At 38.3% G+C, this 16,375-nt stretch overlaps 1 protein-coding gene and 1 non-coding gene across 2 annotated transcripts; both read right to left on the minus strand.

Annotated features, from left to right (window-relative positions):
* Positions 1-287: 287 nt before the first annotated feature.
* On the minus strand, positions 288-930 carry LOC133742798 (uncharacterized mitochondrial protein AtMg00810-like). The gene is made up of 2 exons (XM_062170474.1): positions 922-930; positions 288-815 (listed from the first exon to the last, which is right to left on the minus strand). The coding sequence occupies exons 1-2, from the start codon at positions 928-930 to the stop codon at positions 288-290; spliced, it is 537 nt and encodes a 178-aa protein (XP_062026458.1).
* Positions 931-10,666: 9,736 nt separating this feature from the next.
* Positions 10,667-10,739, minus strand: TRNAR-UCU (transfer RNA arginine (anticodon UCU)). The gene has a single exon. It is a non-coding gene; the product is annotated as a tRNA-Arg (tRNA).
* Between the last annotated feature and the right edge of the window lie 5,636 nt (positions 10,740-16,375).

The following is a 16,375-nucleotide window of genomic DNA, read 5'->3' on the forward strand; positions in this document are numbered from 1 at the left end:
AAACATGAGTACACAATTATTTATCCAGAATAAGACATGACAACAGTGGACACAACAGGATTTTTTGTGATGTTGATAGCACTTGTGTTGTCACAGAAAATAGACAACCTACCTTGAGCGATGCCATAATCATGAAGCAATTGCTTCATCCACAACATTTGTGTGCAGCAACTTCCTGCTGCCACATATTCAGCCTCAGTTGTTGAAAGGGAGATGCAGTTTTGTTTCTTGCTGTGCCATGCTACTAAGTTGTTCCCAATGAAGAAACAACCGCCTAATGTGCTCTTTCAATCCTTGAGGTTTCCTCCCCAGTCAGCATCTGAATATCCTGCAATTTCCACGTTAGTGTCGAAGGTATAGAAAATGCCACAGTTAACTGTACCTGACACATAACGAATGATTCTCTTGACAGCTTCCAAGTGTGATTCTTTGGGGTCAACTTGAAATCGAGCACAAACACCCACACTGTAAGAGATGTCAGGTCGACTGGCAGTGAGATACAGCAAGCTCCCAATCATGCTTCTATAGAGGGTGGAATCGATTGTTTTTCCATGTGGATCTTCGCTCAACTTGGTAGTGGTGCTCATAGGATTGTTAACCACTTTCTTGGATTCAAGACCAAATTTCTTGATGAGATTTTCAGCATATTTGGTTTGAGAGAGAAATATACTTGAATCAAGTTGCTTTACTTGCAGTCCAAGGAAAAAGGTTAGCTCACCACACATGCTCATTTCAAACTCACTTTCCATGACAGATTGAAATTCATTGACAAGATATTTAGATGTAGAACCAAAAACAATGTCATCAACATACACCTGAGCAATGATAAGATCATTTTTCACATGTTTCACAAATAATGTTTTATCAATTGATCCTCTCTTGTACCCTTTTCCCACAAGATGAGTGGAAAGTCTTTCATACCAGGCTCATGGAGCCTGTTTCAGTCCATACAAAGCCTTCTTCAGTCTGTACACATGATCCAAGTGATGTGGATCTTGAAAACCTTGAGGTTGTTCCACATAAACTTCCTCATGTAACACGCCATTGAGAAAAGCAGTTTTGACATCCATTTGATATAGTTTAAATCTGAGATGACATGACACAGACAATAGTAATCTCACAGATTCTAATCGTGCAACAGGAGCAAAAGTTTCATCAAAATCAAGTCCCTCGACTTGTGAGTATCCCTGAGCCACTAACCTAGCTTTATTTCTAATCACATTTCCTTTTTCATCACTTTTATTTCGAAAGATCCATTTGGTTCCTATAATGTTGCAGTTACTAGGTCGAGGTACCAAGTACCACACATCATTCCTAGTAAATTGATTCAGCTCTTCCTGCATGGCACTAATCCAGTGATCATCTAACAAGGCTTCCTTAACATTTGTTGGTTCAATTAAGGACACGAAACCGAAATAGGATATCACATTCATACTTATCAGATTTTCAGTGATAAAGCATAATAGAGCATTTCCTTTACTTACCTCGTCCTGACTTACCTGAGCCGCAGCTTGCCTTCTAGTTATCAGTCCATCTGATACATTACCAATGATGTCCTGACTCGAGTGATCTTTTTGTACATGCTTGTAGCCTCTTCTCAAGGTGGGGGCAGGTTCAAAGATGCCATCAAGTGTTTCCTCTTCCTCAGCTTGAATATCCTTGCTTGTTGTTGTTGTGATTGAAGAGGATGATGTATCTGCACATGCTTCTTCCTGTTTCATACATTCATTATTAATAGAGACATTAATAGACTCCGTAACAACACGAGTTCGTTTGTTATAGACTCTGTAGGCCCTACTATTCAAGGAATACCCCAGAAATACACCATTATCACTTCTAGCATCAAACTTCCCGAGATGCTCTCTGTCTCGTAGAATGTAGCAGGGACTTCCGAAAACATGAAAATGTCCTACATTTGGCTTCTTTCCTTTCCATATCTCATATGCTGTTTGATCAGTACCTGCTCTCAAGAACACTCGATTAATTGTATAGCATGCAGTACTTATAGCTTCAGCCCAAAAATTTGTACTTAATCCTGCTGCATGTAGCATAACACGAGCCATGTCCAGCAGAACCCTATTTTTCCTTTCCACGATGCCATTTTGCTGCTGCGTTATTGGAGCTGAGAACTCATGAGACACACCAAGCTCACAAAAATAGTTAGCAAAAGAAGTGTTTTTAAATTCTGTGCCATTCTCTGATCTTACCCTGACTATGCTAGTATCAAATGATTTCTTTTCAACTATCAATTTTTGACTCAGATTCTTAAAAGATTCAAATGTTTCAGCCTTGTCTTTTAAGAAATTTACCCAAGTATATCGTGAGAAATCATCCACAACAACTAGTATATAGCTCTTACCTCCAATGCTCTCAGATTGAGTAGGTCCCATCAGATCCATATGTAATAGTTCCAGTACCTTTGTGGTCGTTGCTGAGTTTACCACCTTGTGCGGTGCCTTGGCTTGTTTTCCAATTTTACAATCACCACAAATCTTGTCTGTTTTACCATTTAGATTAGGCAGACCCCTAACACATTGCTTGGAGGATAGCTTCAGCAAATCTTGATAGTTCACGTGTCCCATTCTTTTGTGCCAAAGCTCAAATGTTTCCTCTGTGGATCTTACAGATAAACAGGACTGCAGATTGAAATTTTCATTAGCTTGAATATGATAGCAGTTATCAAAAGATCTCTTACCTCCCATGACACCTTCTCCTTTCTGATTCATCACCAAGCACCTGTGTTTGTTGAACCAAACATCTTCATAGTCATCAGCCAAATGGCTGACACTGATTAGATTTGCAGTTAAGCCTTCAACATACAGCACATTTTTAAGATTTGGTATTCCTGGAGTGTTTACTGTGCCCCGAGCTAGGATACTTGCTTTTCGTCCATCTCCAAAAGTGACTGAACCGGTCATGCTTTCATCCTCAAATGAGGTAAACCAGGCTTTGTCTCCAGTCATGTGTCTGGAACAACCACTGTCTACATACCAGAAATCTCGTTGCTTGTCCGCCAGGGCGGTTAAAGCTACCAGGCATGTGGCCTCTATATGAGTAGTTTGTTGATCTGAACTAGCACTTGCCAAAGAAGATGAATCATCAGTTTCTTTAGTAAGGGCTAAAAGACACTTACTTGTAGTTTTCTTGGTCCAGACCGGCTTTCCTCTTCTGGTTTGAAAATATTTCTGAGAGAACATGTCAGTTAGTTTATTAAGGAGTTCCTTCTGTTCTCTAAGTTCATATTGTAAGGATTCAACAATACATTTTTCTTGAGAAACTTGTGAGATTGATAATCTCTCTTTACACCTAGGTCTGATATGGCCTATCTTACCACAGTGATGACAAGTTGGAATAAAAGTTCTAGAGTTAGGATACCTGTTTTGACCAGTGGAAGATTCTTGGTCAACTTTTACCTGAGGAGTGTGTGTGGTCTGACCTTCCTTCATGTTTCTCAGTATTTTTCACATCCACCTTCGAACCATGGAGGACTATTTATAGATCCACCAGCAGCCCTATCTCGTGAATGTTCCATCATTCCCGGATCACTAGAAAGTTCTAGAACCCGCTTTGATGCCAAATGAAAATACTAGATGGAACTATATTGAGTAAAGATGCGTAAATTGAACAACTTACAACACAAAGACTTGCTAACGCAGTGTAAACCTCACCATTGAGGAAACATCACTGCGAGGCTGTTTTCGTAGCCCACACTCATAAAACAATCCACTATGAAATCAGGTTTTTACAAGAAACAAGTTGTGGTATTCAACACAACCACATTACAAGCAAATCAGCTAACTTGTTTACACCTTGCACAACCTATTCTACACAAGAACAAACTGATCTATATCAGTAAAGTAATCTGCATTATCTCATCTTTCTTTCTCTCTGATCATATGTAGTCCATCAAAGAAAACATGCACAATAATAAATCATGGAGAGTTTTTATGAAAACGTTATGTGAAGACTATGCAACACACGCAACACTTTTTAATTTCTATTCCAAAAAACTCTACCTCAAAAGATGTAGTTTCAAAACCTTTTATAGAGGAGCAAGACTCCCCCTCAAACAGATCTTTTCTTAATCACTGAATAATGTAAATATGGAAGCTAGGTTTTAAAACTGTTTTGAATATGCAATCAAATCTTTATAAAATATGCATTTTGAAAGCATTGTAAATCAATTTAGAATCATGCAAAATGATATGTAATAAAAGACACTATCTAATCAAGATCAGTGAGCATGATTTCCTCTTGGATAATCCGATTCTGCAATCTTCCTTCATAGCCTTGAAACACCGGAAAGGCAAGGAGATATTTTCCTAATCCTTTGTATCTTCAGATTTCCTAGTAGCTTTGGGAAAGCATGTGTTGAATGGTGATAGCACAAAATATTTACATAAGTTTCTGATGATCCAGAGAGGAAAGCAAACTCCGGAGGTGGTGGGACCGTGCTTGGGGGTGTCGTCCTCTATTTTGCATGGCAATGGGTCGACGGTGTCTAAGGGCAAGGAGAAACCGGTTTCGGAGATGGCTGCAGCAAAGGATTCGAACCCTAGCAGAGACAAGATGAAAGGGCAGAGCAGTTCCGAGGTGGGTGGCCCGCGCTGAGTCGCCTGTTCAGGGTTGCTGATTTGGAAGTCATCCCAAGTTGGAACTCTGTCATTACTTCCAGGGGAACAGTGGAACCCCCACCGGTGGTGGTATCGGCCTCACCGGTCTCACCTCCCAAACTATCGGGGAGTCGCCGTGAAGCCCAGTCTGAGTTGGCTAGGGTGGGTAAGAAGGCTAAGTTGGGGAAGGGAGTTGTTTCATGCCCATTGACCTTTGAACCGGGCTTCGATCTTCGAAATACTAATGGGGTGATCTATTTATCCCCAAAGAAGCGGGGCCGGCCCAAAGGCAGTAGAAATGTAGCAAAGCCTGGGCTAGGGATGCCAAAGCCTAAAAAGAAGAGGTTTCATAAGAAGATTGGGGAACCAAAGGAGATGGAGGTGGCGGTGAGTTCATCTTTCTCAGAGGCAGTGCATGAGGAGGCCATAGGGCCCAAGGTAGGAGAAACAGTGGATGGTGCCACCATTCTGGCGATGGCATCAGGAGCCAATAAGGTTTGAGAAAAGTCGCCAGTTACCCTTGTAGTATCTTTGCTTTTGATATTCTCTTAGATAGTGCAGGGTGTTTCTCGATATGTGTTAAGTTTCTTAGCCTACAAAGGTCGAATTACTTTGGTAATGACTCTATCTGACAGCTCTACTGAGGGGGGATCATTATGTGTAATTTTGCTGAACTTCAATATTAGCTGACTATTTCTCTCAAAAAAAAAAAAAAAATTATGCACTCAATCATGTAGTTATATAAGTCTAGTGGCGTAAGTCTCTCCTTTATAAGTGGGAGGTCGTGAGTTCGACTCACAATATGCTAGTTGCTATGTCTGAGTTGTTGATTTGATCAAAAAAAAAAAAAAAACCAAATAAAACTATTAGTTCATTTATCTTATTCTATCTTTTTACAACTTTATTATTTTATAACTTAGTATGCTAGTATAAAACTCAGACAACATCATACAATTTGTTTAGGGCTTTGATTATTAATTATTGTTATTGTTAGTATATGTATGAGTTGAATTGGCAAAGATGGTTAAGTCAGTTGAAAATAATCAATATAATCACACATGATTTAGAGGAATCCTTGTTATTATAATCTATTCTTTAAGCTAGGTTAATGGGATCCCTCATCATTGTTATTATTGATCAAAGCATACTTGTACCCCATACAATGTATTACTATATATTCTCCAGGATATTGTAGTAGCTACTATATATTTGTCCATATACTAATATCAAGCACCAAATCTTGCTTTAAAAATTGACTGACATGTAACGATATAGAGAATTCTCAATCATCTGGATGGAATCCAACGTTTTTTTTTCTTTGGAGAATCCAAGCCAATGCTTAAATTGAGGGAGGTACTATTTAACATCTATATCAAACAATAACAAGTTTATTTTGGTTGAAAAATAAATAAAAGAAAAGTTCATTTTAGCTCATTGATCTTTACACCCTAAATCACTCATGCCCTTATATTTCTAATTTTATCACGGGTGCCCCTGTATATAAAATTTCAATCAGTCTAGTTCAATTCTTAATTTTTTTTTTGCCAAATATTGTGTAATAAATTTTGAAATTTTCATTACTTGCGATTTAATTTTGCATGCTACATTAGTTAATCTGCATCCTACAAAGAAGCCCATTAGAGACACGTTTTCAATATGCAAAATACTTGAAGGAAAAATTAATGATTGGACGAAATTGATTAAATTGGAGAGTATAGGGTTCCATGTGATGAAATTAAAAGTGCAAGGGCACAACTAATTTAAGGTATAAAAGTCACGGATGTATAATGAAATAAGCCCAGTAAGAGAATACAATAACAAGGCTCTATCTATTCTCTTGTTATTTTAGACTTACATAAGAAAATATTAGATTAAGAGTGTTAGATGACGTACTGAGAGTGAAAATACCAACTATCAAAACAAAAGCTATATTCATGCTTTTTTACATGTATAGTCATGTATGTTATTTGCACGAAACTTCTTTAGATGTTTAGTCATGCTATTTGCACTTTCGTGCATCAAACTGATCAAAGTATGGGCGAGAGCACGAATAACTTAGAAGAAAAGAGGGAAAAGTTTTACCTCTCTTTACACGTTAATCCACCTACACATTCACTTATACCCTTTACACATTTCATCTCCATGTGCTTGAGTGCAGACCTATGAAAATGAAAGAGAGATCAGAAGAGTCAACTAACTAGGATCTCCTTTTTATAGAAACAAAAGTATATAGTAGGATTCATCAAAATGATGAAAGATGAAGAAAAGGAGCCAAGTATAAATTTCATAATGCTACCAAAACCTTCTTCTTACTTTAGATTAGTAGAAACATAGACTATAGTCACTATACCCAATCTTAACCAATTGACCCTTTTTGTGTGTGTGCGTGACTAAGTTATATATCTCTTTGCTTTTTGGCTCAACTAGGCAAAACCCACTTCAGGATTCCTTGCCACTATAGGTGCCTTTTAGTTCTTTCCTCCACCCTAAAAGAGGGAGCTTTTTCTAAAACTATATGATTTTACAACCAAGATGAAACCATCAAAATAAGCATTTTGTGTAGTGCTTATTATAGCCCTAGGCTTTTTTTTTTATAACTAGATAGGATTAGCCACAGATGATCTAAAAAGAGATCCCCCTAGGGGGTTCCTTTTTCGTGAATCATACATAATGATTTTGATTTTAGAATATGCAAATTCCATGGTTTCTAATTGTATTAAGGTGGTAAATGATATGCATCACAATGTGGTGGGAGCATGCCACATGTTGACATATTGATGGTTGCAACAACCTCAATGGTGTACATAACGTTAGGGTTGTGGATGGAGAAGATGCCTCATGCCTAGCTAGCACATCTATTATAGATGAACTGTGACAGCTGACATGCTCGTTGATTCTGGCCAAGGGTGAGCCGTAGACAACTCATATACTCTTGCAATAACTCCATAACAGTTTCCATTTGGGATGTTGATCATGGTGGTAGTGAAATTTAGCTTTATTGACACCAAGGCTAGAGCCTAGAGATCATGGGAGGAGTGACATCTTTCGACAATGGACCCAAAAATATCTATATTTTTTTTCCTATCCAATACATTATTGATCATATCTCTTACTGAAGTAAGATCATTTACATAATAATCTAATGTAGGTTCGCTCATTTTTTTGTCACCATACAGTGTAATTTAATATGATCAAAACTATTTATTTTTTAATTTCTCTATACAAATCATTCTTACAAAATTAATAGAAATAAATGGTTTGATTAGGCAAACTAGCTAGTAAACATATATAAATATCGGTATTTATCAAAATGCTCTCTCGTTCTCTCGAGAGAAAAACCCTAAGGCCGCAACCTGCCTTGATTGGCAGCGGCGGCGCTGCAAATGTATTGACTCTCGGCAGAGAGGTTTCCCGACTACGCAGTGGCTCGGTAGTTCGAAGTTGGAAGGATGGAGGCGCTCCTCTTACTTCTCCTCTAATTGGTGGCGACGGCGAATGGCTTCGTCGGTATCCCATGATGGCGGTCATTTTGGTTGAGAAGACCCGAGATTTCCTCTCGTCAGTGTCACGCAGTGCTGGGCCTTTCGCTTTGAGCAAGGTCGAATGGGCACTCGTTGATGGCTGGGCGCATGTTTATCTGGGTTCAGATCCGATCGGGGGCACTTTGGAAGTGATGGATTGTTGGGATTGAGTAGTCTCTGAGGTTGAGTGGCGTTGTCCTGGGGGCTATGCTAGATCGGGATCGGGTTCATGTCTTGGAATTTTTGCGGATTTGGCTGCGTTCGGTAGGCTTTGTGGGGAGGACGAAGATGATGGTGCGGCGGCTCTGACAGCGAGTGTCGGCGGCGGCGTGGCTGATGGCTTTAGGCTGGCAAAACACATGTGGGCTTATTGGGTTAGGGTTGCTCTTTGGGCCTGCATTTGGAGTGGATGGGCTGCGTGGGCCTTGATCTGGTCTGTGGGCCTTAGCTTTGGGCTCACTGGTCTAGGGGTTCAAGTGGGCTGGATTACCCTTTTGCTATGGGGCGGGATGGATTGGGTCTCTATGGCCCATAGTGCTGTTTAATTTTTGTTTGGGTAGCAAAAACCAGAGCCAGTTGGAACCTTTTTATGTAAGCTTCGAGGTTTCTAGGTTTTTGTTAGAATAATGGTACGTGAATTTCCTAAAAAGTGGGTGTACTTGGGATTTTTTGAGATGTTATTCTTCTAGAATAGGGTTTCATGAGGTTCTAAGGAACGATTCTTTCTGTCTACCCCATAGGGGTGTTTCGTTTTTGTACTGCTTGCTGAATTTTAATGAAAGGGCTGACCTATTTCCATAAAAATATAAATAAAAAAACTAGTAAACATATATAGTCTTGCAAATAAAACTCAAAGAAATAAGAATAATAGTGGTAATTCGATGACGATCAAAAAAAAAAAAATTATAATTTAGCTCGTTATTGTGAGAACTATTTTTGTATATAGATCCAAAGAACAAGGCCACAAAATAATGTTTGCATACAGTTACTCTAAAACTAACATGATGTTATGAGTAATGAGTCGATTATTTTTCCAGAAATGCAATAAACACTACTGCAAATATGGTAGTGAATAAATATTATTGGCTATATATTATATCGAGTGCTAATACTCTAGAGTAAACATATTAGCTTCCTAATACAAAACTAACTAATCTTCGAGACGATATTAGAGATAAGAACCAAATAGTTTTGAAAACTAACTAGTTTAGCATGTACCTTTAACAACGTGATCACGCCATGCATGTTAAGCAACCACCTTCTAAGCATTAGATGCTAGTTCCCCCTTAGGGCCATGTGGACAACAACGGCACCCATAGATGTTTCCTTCTTAGTCAAACTAACTGTGAAAATGAATTTGCTTTTATGAAAAGAATATATTTCTCTATGAAAATCATTATCAGCAAGACTGGCAAAGTAGCTGGTAATCGATTACACAAGGAGAGATCGAGTAGTACACTATAGTTTGGTGTAGCTAGCTTTTGTGCTAAGGCTGCCATAGACAAAGTTCTAGTTTAAAGCTTTTGTGGGCTATTTATTGGAGGTACCTACAATTAAACTCGATATGGTCCAAGATCTATGGTTTTGGGTGAGAATTGAGCACTATAGTACAATATATTTCAGCCGGAATTTGATCTGAAAAAGAGTAGTGATCATATATAGATACCAAAGCAGCGCATGCCTACACTACCTACTCTAATTTTTCAATAAGATTCCCAAAGTATAAGATAATCCTATATCCACCCCTAAATTTGTTCAATGCTCTCACTATCCATTAAATTTTCCGACGAGTGCATGGAAAATTCACTCACTCTTGATTAAAGCGATTAAAGAGGCGAAATCATGAAGTTCTATGTAAATCGGAATTAAGGATTTAAGCTAAAGCAACTTCTACCACTACACAAATTATAACGGTATCATTTGTAAAAACGAATTATATATCACCACAACATTAGAAGTAACTCACTTCTTTTTACCTAGCTTGGTCACTAACCATCCACTTTTTTGAGACTCATAAGCCTCCTATTCCTCCTCGATTCGGGAATGGAGGCTCGAAAGCATCTAGGGAACCTTTTAATTTGTTTAATTTTGATTCAATGCAGTAGGCTTAAACAGCCTTAAATTATGGCAGTGAAAGTAGTAATGGAGTGAATCTAGTTTTTGAGCTTGTAAATCATTGCTTGCGGCTTGGCGGCTCTCTGTAAGGCAGGCAGTCGCCGCCCTTAAATATTAGACCTAGAGCCGCAAAAAAGGAAACAAATAAATACAGCAAAGAAAAGAAAGCTTCAGAGGTTTCCTTGTTTTTGGGTTTGGATGGAATCTGCGAGTCTTTATGTTTAAGCTTACAACAATAATGGTAGCAGCTATATATGTACTCTCCATATCCTCATCTACTTGCCAAAAAGTGCATCTATCAATCATAAAAGGGGGTCACATCAAACAATTGTATTTGATTGATATCTGGATTTTTTTTTTTTTTTTATGACAAAAAAATATCTGGATATTAATAAACCCATAATTATACAAAAATTGCACACCCGGTGGGACTCGAACCCACAATCGCCTGATTAGAAGTCAGACGCCTTATCCATTAGGCCACGGGTGCTACCTGTTAACCATTATCATAATATACTAATAATCATTCTAAAACGAAAAGATTTCACTTAACATTATGACCATTTTCGAGTCACTTGGTTAAGTAATTATCTTAAAATGCTTGACTGATATATAGCTAAAAGCCTGAGGGTAACAAGGCAAAACAATGTGGTTTTTGAGACTCATTTCGAAATACTTACAAGTTTACAACTATGTCTGTACTGGACAACAGTAGAACTCAGCCGTGACTTGTTACTTATGTGTCAAGTTCAACTTTAATAGAGTTCTTGGTTAATGCTGCTTAAGTTTGTGAGTAACAACTTCTCAGTCTTTGTTCAGTATTTGAACAGTCATAACTATAGTACATAACTACATATTAACATTAGAAGCTCATATCTTGCTGTTACTCTGCTATATCCATGAACGATCGAATCTATACAAAGGGAATTTGTTCAAAATCTAGAAAGCATATACATCGATCTCATGTCAAAGCTCTTACAAGTTTTACTGTGAAACTTAAACTGCACATTTTTTCTACATTTGAACAGCTATCACCTGAGAGTCGATAGCAAATTGTGGTAATTAATGTTCGTAATCTCGTGATAGTATCACTCAAACTGGAAATGTCTATGAGCATATCATGCTGATGCTGCACAAGTCATTCATTTTGGCTTGAGAAATGTTGGTGAAAAGAAGAACCTTGAAGTTCCCATTACCCATACAGGTCAAGGTCATCTTTTCATGGCTCACCATGGTCTGCAGCATCAAAAATCAACCATAAGAAAGTTGGTTAGAAAACATTCAGAGTCGAAACGTTTAACTGTTCTTCATGTAGACATTCCATTTGGTAAAGGAAGCATTATTCATTGGACTGATACAAAACAACGAGGGCATGAAAATTTATGCGGTGGAAACAAGGGAAAAACTGAACAGGCCGGGCTAGCTACTCCATCAGAGAAGTAAGGCGTACATGTCAAGTTAACCTGAGAAGTCCATTCTGGGAAAAAGCAGTTCTAGTATGTAAGAGTCTACTCATTATGTTCAAGTTAACCTGAGAAGTCCATTCTGGGAAAGCAGTTCTAGTTTCTAAGAGTCTACATTATGTATCAGCATGGTAACTAATAGCATTGCATATCAGTTAACAACAGAACTCTTATATCCTGAAAATACAAGGACAGAATACGTTTTCTGGAAAACGGGGATTGCAGGCTATGAATCAATCCTTACTGGGCAGCAGAAACCAAAATAGACAAACATAACACAAATTTTGGTTACGCAGTGAAAACCTCAACCTCTGAGATTAAAACCACTGCGGGGCTCTTACTCTTAAGAGCCCAAAATAAGAATCATCTTATTATAAAGGATATGTTCTTTTACAGACTTGAATTGCACAAGCTTGGCTACAAAGATAAGACAAAGTCTACTCCAAAATTTGTCTTCCTTCTTGAACTCCTTTTGCTTTGCACGATCTTCAAGTCTTGTTCTTCTTTCTTCACAGTCTCTCTACTGATCTCGAGAGAGTATTATGCATATGAAACTATGATCACAAACACTTATACATGGACCAAGTGTTTTGACTCTTTGTGAAGACACAAACTCAAACAACCATGCAAGACTCTATCAAAATTCTTGCCTCCAAAGATCCACACCTCTGCCATGCATATTTTCTGAATATATATCAAGCACCAACGGCAAAACATATCCAGCAAAGATTCTACCCTAATTGTCTTTTAATTAGGAAAGTAACTTTCCATATATGAAATCCAATAAATCTTAAAGAAAATCAATTAGGAATAGACAAGTCTTAAAAACCCTAGGGCATCAACACCACGATTTTAACACTCAGAAAAATCTTTTAAAGACATAAATACATAAAACCTAAAACCTACTTTCCAAAATCGGACTCCACAAAAAACTGACTGCAGACTCGGGGATTGCAACACCTGTTGCAATCCCATGCTTATGCAAATGCATTTACCAGTTTTCCTGAGATCTGTAAAGACTCTTTGAGCTTTGTATGGGAATGCCAATACGACATGTACAAGAATTGTACCTACATATCCCAATATGCTTCCTGTACCTGACATATAAGATGAAACGTTACTTCTCAATCATCTCTATAAAATGCTTTAGCTCTTTCCCCAGGAGTGATTTTATGATGATCAGCTTCAAGTGGCTCACTTTCTGGGCAGGAAATACTTTAAGACATAATGACTGCTCCCTGGGATTTTTATGTATCTTTCACTCTCTGCAAGCGTACTCTATCAATTACTAGTCCTTGAATTTCTCAATCAAGACAAAGAAACAAAAATTTGGGAATCTTAAAACCTGGTTGAAGGTTTAGGGTTCTCGTTCGTACATAAAGAATTGAGTATCTTTGGTTGAACTGATTCTTAACAGTGTGCCTAGGTTCTCATTCGTAAATAAAGAATTATCTTTGGTTACTCTGATTCTCAACAGTGTGAAGAGAAGCAAGCATCCTTGAAAAAAAAATAGTTGTTCTCTCTTTTCTTGGTTAGAAAATTTATTTACTTTACCTTCTGATTCTTTTTCTACTCTTTTTTCTAAGATTTTGTTTATTTGCTACTCTATCTGGTATGCTAGAAATGATCTTGTTTTAAGAAATGTACAAAAGGATCTCTTGTTCAGGAAAATTCTACAATGTGTTAACGTATGACATACATACAATTGCCTTAAAAGTGGTAAAATGAGTCCTCAAAATAATAATATTAGTCCATGAGTAGAAGTGTTGGGTTTCCAGCCCATGAGTCTTTCCTAAGACAATTGTCTTAGAGTATGAGAATTGTTTACCTAGTAGGTTTTGGATTCCTACTGATAAATGGAGTTCCAATAAGGAAGGAAAATCCTTATTGATGCAGGATTACCTGTAATTAATCCTTGTTGATTACAGAGAAGGAGAAGGCATAATTGCTTACCACCAATAGGAATAGGTTTTCTAATCGGTGAAGAAAGCTGATATCCTTAAGAGGGGTTCTGCTCTTGGTTTTTCATCACAAAGACAGAGAGAAAAGTGTATTCCATTCTTATAGTTAGAGAGTGAGAGAGGGAAAAGAAGAGAGAGTCCTTGTTTTCTTATTCTTTCTGGTTGTACCCATTATAAATATAGTGGAAGGTTGTTTTTCTGCCCGGTGAACGTAGGCAAAAGTTTTGCTGAACCACCTTAAATCTGTGTTCTTGTGCTCGTATCTTCGTGGTTGTTTCTCTTGGTGTGTTGTGCCTGTTTGTGTTTTCGACTTCACATATTGACTGATTCTCAACAAGTGGTATCAGAGCTCAGACTCGTCTAGGAAATTCAAGGTTTGAATCGGTAGATACGGTGTTGTCCGAATGGAAGGAACAAATAGCACAATGATCAAACTCACCCACGCAAATTGGGTGATGTGGAAGCCAAGAATGGAGGATATCCTTTATTGCAAGGATTTGCATGAGCCTATTGAAGGTGTGGCTGCCAAGCCAAGCAATATGAATGATAACATGCAATTGGAAAAAGTTGAACCGAAAACCCATTGGCACGATAAGACAATGGGTGGATGATACCGTCTTTCACCATGTGTCGAAAGAAACTGATGCGGAAGAACTCTGGAAGAAATTGGAATCCCTCTTTGAAAAGAAGACCACTGTGAAGAAAGCATTCTTTATCAAAGAGATGGTCAACATGAAGTTCAATGAAGATGTTAGTGTTGCTGTGCACTTGAATAATTTTTAGAATGTGACCAATCAGTTGGCAATGATGGGTATGAAGATTGACGATGAGCGCGCTGCTAGCACTGTTGTTGTTAGGAACTTTGCCAGAAGGTTGGGAAACTTTTGTAGTGATCGTAAATAATTTTGCGTCTGATGGTGTATTGTCTATGGATACCGTTAAGGAAAACATGCTTAACGAAGAAACAAGAAGGAAAGCTGTGGGCATAGACAATGGACAAGGAAAGCTCCTTGTCACAATGAGTAAAGACAAGAATTCAGGTCGAGGGTTTAGTGGCAAGTGTCACTATTGTGGCAATACGAGGCACATGAAGCGGATGTGTCGAAAATGGAAACAAGACAAAAAGAAAGGCAACTACCAAAATAATGGAGATCTTGACATTATCTCAGGGGATGTTCTTACAGTTCAAGAATGTCTATATGTTGGTGACAAGGGTCATGATTGGTTCGTGGATACCGGTGCAAGTTGTCATGTTACTTCCAACTTGGAGCTTTTTTCTACATACGAAGCACGCGACTTTGGGATGTTAAAGATGGGCAATACAAGCTACTCCAAGATTTCGGGAATGGGAGATATTTGCATCGAGACTAATCTTGGTTACCATATGACATTGAAGGACGTGAGGCACGTTTCTGATTTGCGTGTCAACATATTGTCTTCAAGTGCTCTTGATAGACAAGGTTTCCACCAATATATTGGTGATGGAAAGTGGACGCTTACAAACAGGCTGTTGGATGTTGCTAAAGGAGAGCTTTGTCGTTCCCTGTACAAGACACATAGCTTGGTATGCAGAGATGACTTAAGTGCAATGGGTGATACTTCTTCGCACATATGGCACCACAGCGAAGGCCATATAAGGAAGAAATATGATCTAGAAAAGAAGTCCCTAATTTCCTTTTCCAATGATGAGTTTTCTGACCAGGGAGAAGATGGTCAAGAGTTGTTCCACCAGGAGGGACATGGTGATGGATTATTCGATTAGGGGGAGTTACATGCTCCAAACATGAAGTTCTGCATCAAGTCAGCTCGGGCGGACTCCCAGTAATGAAGTCACACCGGTATTCCTCCCTCATGGTCTGGAGGGGGAGATTGTTGGGTTTCCAGCCCATGAGTCTTTCCTAAGATAATTGTCTTAGAGTATGAGAATTGTTTACCCAGTAGGTTTTGGATTCCTACAAATAAATGAAGTTCCAATAAGGAAGGAAAATCCTTATTGATGTAGGATTATCTGTAATCCTTGTTGAATACAGAGAAGGAGAAGGCATAATTGCCTACCACCAATAGGAATAGGTTTCCTAATCGGTGAAGAAAGCTGATATCCTTTTGGCTATATAAAGAGGGGTTCTGCTCTTGGTTTTTCATCACAAAGACAGAGAGCAAAGTGTATTCCATTCTTAGAGTTAGAGAGTGAGAGAGGGCAAAGAAGAGAGAGATAGAAAGAGGAGAGAGTCCTTGTTTTCTTATTCTTTCTAGTTGTACCCATTATAAATATAGTGGAAGGTTGTTTTTCTGCCCATTGGACGTAGGCAAAAGTTTTGCTTAACCACCTTAAATCTGTGTTCTTGTGCTCATATCTTCGTGGTTGTTTCTCTTAGTGTGTCTGTTTGTGTTTTCAACTTCACATATTGACTGATTCTCAACAAGGAGATACGAAACTTCTTATTGACTGTCTCAATGATAACATCACAGTTCGTTGGCTTATATGAATCCTAGTTCATGACATCAAGATGCTGGGAAGACATTTCAACAATATTGAGTTTGTCCATATATGGAGGGAGGCAAATTTTGTTGCAGATGCGTTGGCTCATTTTGGTCATTCTATTGAAGCAGCTAGTTGGCACCATACACTTCCTTTAACTGTTCTACAAGCTTTTAATTTTGACTTTCATAATTTAGGTTGTTTTATGGGCTTAATTTGTTTT

This window comes from Rosa rugosa, chromosome 4 (assembly GCF_958449725.1).
Source record: "Rosa rugosa chromosome 4, drRosRugo1.1, whole genome shotgun sequence".
Lineage (NCBI taxonomy): Eukaryota > Viridiplantae > Streptophyta > Magnoliopsida > Rosales > Rosaceae > Rosa > Rosa rugosa.